The sequence below is a fragment of the Lygodium microphyllum genome, chromosome 12 (assembly GCF_053477565.2).
Source record: "Lygodium microphyllum isolate KBCC chromosome 12, Lygodium_microphyllum_v1.1.10, whole genome shotgun sequence".
Lineage (NCBI taxonomy): Eukaryota > Viridiplantae > Streptophyta > Polypodiopsida > Schizaeales > Lygodiaceae > Lygodium > Lygodium microphyllum.
In genome coordinates this window covers 145,809,679-145,815,280 of record NC_141146.1, presented here as the reverse complement: position 1 = coordinate 145,815,280, position 5,602 = coordinate 145,809,679, and the positions used below count along the sequence as shown (strand labels likewise).

At 41.6% G+C, this 5,602-nt stretch overlaps 1 protein-coding gene across 1 annotated transcript; it reads right to left on the bottom strand.

Annotated features, from left to right (window-relative positions):
• Nucleotides 1-2,552: 2,552 nt before the first annotated feature.
• On the bottom strand, nt 2,553-3,806 carry LOC148028409 (uncharacterized). The gene has a single exon (XM_087689051.1). The coding sequence runs from the start codon at nt 3,699-3,701 to the stop codon at nt 2,820-2,822; it is 882 nt and encodes a 293-aa protein (XP_087545177.1). The 5' UTR covers nt 3,702-3,806; the 3' UTR covers nt 2,553-2,819.
• Nucleotides 3,807-5,602: the final 1,796 nt, after the last annotated feature.

Genomic DNA, 5,602 nt, shown 5'->3' with positions numbered 1-5,602 from the left:
GGCATTGATCTTTTTTTTAGGCTCATTGGTTGCAAGTGCCCAAGGATTCTAGTATTCTTGATACATGGGGCACTCCTATCAATGGTGATTAAATTTTTTTTCCAGGCACCTCATAAACAACAACATAATTCCAACTTTTGGACAAGAATGTTTACAATACTTGTAGTTATTGGTTTTGTTGTTCTCCCTATGAGAGTTGCTTGCTTTTGTAATAAGCTTGTTTAGCATGTAAAACACATCATGTTTGAGAAAGGTTGGTAGCAAGGATTTATGATGTTGATCAAACCAAAAATTCCAAGTAAGGGTTTGAGATCTTGTCATAATTATGAGAACTAAAAATGGCATATGCTTGTAATAGTGCACTCAATGCTAAATTATCAATTGATGCAACAAAATTCGAGCTTGTGGTGGGAGATTCTCTATCTCTAGTTGCATTGAATATTGCTACAACTAGTAGAGCCATGGATGTAGCATTCTTTGTCAGTTGTAGCATTCTTTGCTGATTGGTCCTTGTGATGGTTGCTATACTCCTATTTTGGGTATGTAAGGCATGAAAAAAAATGCATGCAAATTTTAAGAGCTCGAAATAATGAGTAATTATTATGCAATTCTAGTTAGAATTTTGAGCACCTTTACTCCGAGTTCTCACATTCTAAGATGTTAAGATAAGATGTGTAACTATAGAATAAAAGCAATATGGTAGAGTATATCTTATAGTGTTTTGTCAAAATTTCATGCACAACTTGCACATGCATAGTAGTAGAATAGTTAGGAAACTTAAATATAGGATTTTTCTTGATTCAAAGTTTTATTTAGTCATATGCAACATCTAGAAGGGGTGTTTGCAACATCAATGTGGAGAATTTTATAATATGGAGACAAAAAATTCAAATTGTAAGAAAAGTATATTATTTTGATGGATCTTGAATGTTGGAAATGCATATGTGAGTCGAAAGTAAAAGATTGGGTAATAAAGATGCGAAAGTTGCAAAGGTTGCAAAGCTGCACTTATTTGCAAGGTTGAGATTTGTTGTTTTAGAGTTTGGGACACATGTTTTACATATCTTTGCTGGGCTTTTGTGGTCCAATTATTTGTTACAAATGTTGTGACTCAAGCTTGTTTTGAATGTCATTCTAGCATGAGAGGGGGTTAGCGAGACATGTATGCTACTATTTTATTGATGTGGATTTTGTGGCATATAGTTTTATGTATGTAACATCAAGAGTGAATGGGTGATACATGTTCAAATTTGTGATACCTTGTATATAGCCAATCTAAAACTATTGCAAGGTATTGTTCATGTCATCCATAGCACTCAAACCCCATTTCATATTTTTGTTATGGTACGAGTAAATTATCGATATGGTAATTTGGAGGAGTTCAATGCAGTAGCAATGATAGCTGCAATGTCAATATAAATAAAATAAATATAATTTAACTATCAACTCGCCCAATCATTGCAAGACTGCGACAATAAACTATCATTTTCTATTATGCCAAAATTCTTATATTAGATGACAATAACCGATTTAAATGACGGGTGTATCATGCTCAATGTATCACAAGATCACCTATCTTGATATTTTTTCTCTATATAGGAAAGAATCTCTATATAGTGAAATTCCTGTTGAGTAACTTGCTAGATATATGAAAAATTCCCTACATAGGGAAAATTTTCCCATCTAAGCTATATAGAAAAAGTGCCATTTTGCCTAGTTCAAAAAATCCATAGATGTGTGTATTTTTGTGTAGTGAATTTGTTGGGCAATCTCTCTCCCCCCCCCTCTCCCCCCCCCCCCCTCTTACATAGACATTTGTCAAAAGTTCCTACTGATGGTCTTAATTGAAGTTTGCATGCAAGCTAAATAGGTGGGATCTCATCGAGGATTCATTGTCTCCATTAGAGGTAGATTTATGTGGTTTCAATAGAAATTGACATGCAAGCTGAATAGATGGGCGAGCACACAAGTTGGATTAGAGGGCAAGCCACTTATTGCCTAAACATTCTTGTCCTCTGCAATTATGTTTGTTGCTATGGCTATGCCATTTGCTAAATCTGATTAGGCTAAACTAGTACAATGTCTATTTGTTCAGTAACACATATAAAGGAAGTTTTCTTTCTCTCCCAAAATACTATTGTTTAGAATAATTGTTTAGAGCAAGCAAATGAATGGCTCTGCCACGGCATGTTGGAAAGGAATTTCCTAATGTGAAATTGACCTAGAGAACAAAGATTGAGTTCTTGTTATGATCCCAAGAGGAGGTGCAAGGCACAACAAAAGTCATATTGCCTTGTCCCTTGAGCTTGAGAAGACGTCGAAGCATACCTACGGTGGATTTCTTTCTACTAAGACCTTCCAAGGGTAGTTCAAACCTCTACCACGTATATATCTAATAGTAGCATACCCACGGTGGATTTCTTTCTACTAAGACCTTCCAAGGGTAGTTCAAACCTCTACCACGTGTATATCTAATAGTAGCATCAATGTTGCAAGATATTTATTTAATGGCACTAGAAGGAGACCGGACAATATTACGTAACACAAACAAAGTCATTTGGAAAATTGACAAAGAATACTTGGAAAACTTTACAAAACATAAACGCTATCAGCAAAATCGGACATTGTGTATAACACGGAAATTTGTCGATATGAAGAATGGGGAGTGTTGGACGTAGGTAGTGGGCCAATATCGTTGGGTCGAGCAGCTAGTGAGAGGATTTCTGGTTAATGCGACGCAGTAGCCGCAGCTCATGTGCATATTCCCTAATGCGGAGTGTTGGACGTAGGTAGCGGGCCAATATCGTTGGGTCGAGCAGCTAGTGAGAGGATTTCCGGTTGCAACGCAGTAGCCGCAGCTCATCTGCATATTCCCTAATGCGGCTAGTACCGAGGGGAAGAGAGCACAAGGCTTCACACTCCCAATCAGGTGGAGAGCCGCACTCGGCCATGGCGACGTGGTAGAGGTAGAGACAACGGAAGAGGTGAGACAGGTGCGGCGCGAGGGCGTCCTGAAGGGCGGGGCCGTCCAGGCGGTAGAACGCGGCACTGCAGTGATTATCAGTGTCAGTAGAGATAGAGCTTCTGCTATTGTTATCCCGGATGGAGCGCAGCTGGGCGGGCCAAAGCCGCGGGATGGTCGACCAAGCGTCCATGGCCAGGGTCACGTTCAGGGTTATGTATTGCTGGAGCTCGGGTTCGATACCCAGGTCCAGCGTGTCGAGGCGGACGCCCTTGTGTGCCAGAAGCAACAGAGAGTCCAGCATGCCCCGGTGCAGCAGCTGCCTGGCGGCGCACACATAATCGCCGTTGTATGAATAAAAGCGACCGTAGTCCCCGCCCTGTGTCCGCTTCCAGCCGTCTACTGTTTGGTAGTCGCTTCTGTATGGTCCGGTGATGAGGATCGTGTCGGCCGCGTCATCTTTGTAAACGAGCCGATCGGAGTCGACGTACTGGTTGCTTGGCGGACAGGGAGGATACTTGAGACGCTCCGTCTGTGCGAAATCCTGGACTGCCCGGGCCAATCGCCTGGCGAAATGTCTCGCCGCCTTGAAAACCCGATCTGCTGGCCAGTCGTCTCGCACGTTGAGCGTGGTGCCCAGTTTCCCTCCCCCCAAGAACCTTGCGTGCTCTGGTCCGAGCACATACACCTCCGCCAGCACCTGCCACGGTATATTGTGAGATTGGTGGGTCGCGGCCATTAATCTTAGCTAACCCTAAGGGCGCTGTTATCTGCGTCTAGCGCCGCAAAGAGAGAGAGAGAGAGAGAGAGAGAGAGAGAAAAGCTTTCCCCTTACAAGTTACTTGCTGCTGATCGGACGTCCCTTTTGAATCAGACGACGCCTCTCCTAAGTCCACTCGAGATCCATGGCGTGCGGCCTACGCCACGGGTCTCCGCTTACAAGGCTACTGAATATTTCTCCCTTCTTAATCAGACAATGCCTCGTAAGTCCACTCAAGATCCACCATTGCTTGCGGCCTACGTCGTGTCATTTATAAGTGCAAACTCTTTACCGAGTGAACAACCACTTTACTATGAATGCTTATGCTCCTAGCTAGATTTGAGGTCGAACAACCCTTTACTATGTTAGGCAAATCACATGTCACATTACTTCTCTTCCCATGGGCACAATTTATCATCTCAAATTATACACTTGCAAACCATTTGGATAATACTGCACCTTAGGAGAAACATTTGGAATCTTTTTAAAGATTCACTTTGAAAAAGGTGATTTTGTGTAGAACTTTTAAAAATAAGATATTTTTGAGTTACCCATTTTCAAAAGTGAGACCCCCCTTTTTTTTTTCATTTTTCACATTTGCAAGTTACAAAAGCATGGAAAGAGTAGATCTCATAATAATATTAAGGCTTTCCAAAAGCTTTAGTTCTAGTACTATAAGGCATTTTCCCTCACTTTCATGGTTTCTTGTGAGCACATTAAGTGACATAATGGACATGACTTGGATCTTTGCACACAATTCATGTTCTTCTTAGAAGTGCAAGACTTTGCTTCGGCTCACGTTAAATATCGGCCTGCCTGGTGATGTGGCACCCGGTTGCAGCCGGTGATAATGAAGAGCCCTCCTTTTGGGCCAAAATATTATTGTGTCGCTGTCAGGAATCGAACCCACATCCCCAGGCTGGTAGTCATGCACCCTACCATCTCACCCATGCACGTTAGCTAACAAATTATAAATTTATTAAGTATATATATTTAAAAAGGAGATGTGACCCCCAAAAAGTGCAGGGTCACCGACACGTGGCCTGTCTACGGGCGATAGCCCATAGCAGGCCGATATTTAACGTGAGCCCTTTGCTTCGACATATTATTAAGAGTATTGATGTTAATCAATTAGTTGGGGCTCAAAACTAATTTAGCTATTTGATTATTCACATGATTTTGGTATATCTCATTACCTTAACAATCATACTCACAAGATTTTAGCAAAATATGCGTGCTTTTACTAGGGTTTGGGAGATAATGGTCTCAACAATCCATGGTATAGGTTTAAGATTATTTGCATTTTAGTAACTTGTGATAAAGTTTGTGCAATAGATAATTTCATATAATATCATAGAGATTAGCTTAAGAAGAATCCTAGAAAATACTGAGATCAACTTTATTAGATAACATTAGTATCACAACAACTAACAAGTGATTTAACTTATAGCACATGAAAAATGGAAGCTTAGTGACATGAAGAGTGATCAACTTCACAAGAAGGTATACTGAGACCAACTTTATTAGATAACATTAGTATCACAACAACTAGAATGGACTCACCGATGAGATATGGCGAGGGTTTGGCGGCTCCTCTTCGCGATGAAGGCTCCTCCTCTCCTTCGCGAACGGCGGCGGCAAGCCTTCTTCCTCTCCCTCTCTCATCCTATGCAAGACGGTCGCTCTCTCTCTCTCTCGCTCTCCCTCTCGAAATGTTTCACGAAAATGTGTGAAATGAAACGCGCTCGGGTTTCGGCCTGTTTTTTTTCCCTGTGGGGCGTTGCTATTTGCGACGCAAATAGCGACGCCGCTATTCCTGCATCGCTACCCGCCGTCGCTATACCTCTCTTTCCTTGTAGTGCTAGTTCTAGGACTATGGC

Coding starts and splice junctions, on each gene's coding strand:
- LOC148028409 (XM_087689051.1), bottom strand. CDS start 3,701: ATGGCCGCGACCCACCAATCTCACAATATACCGTGGCAGGTGCTGGCG.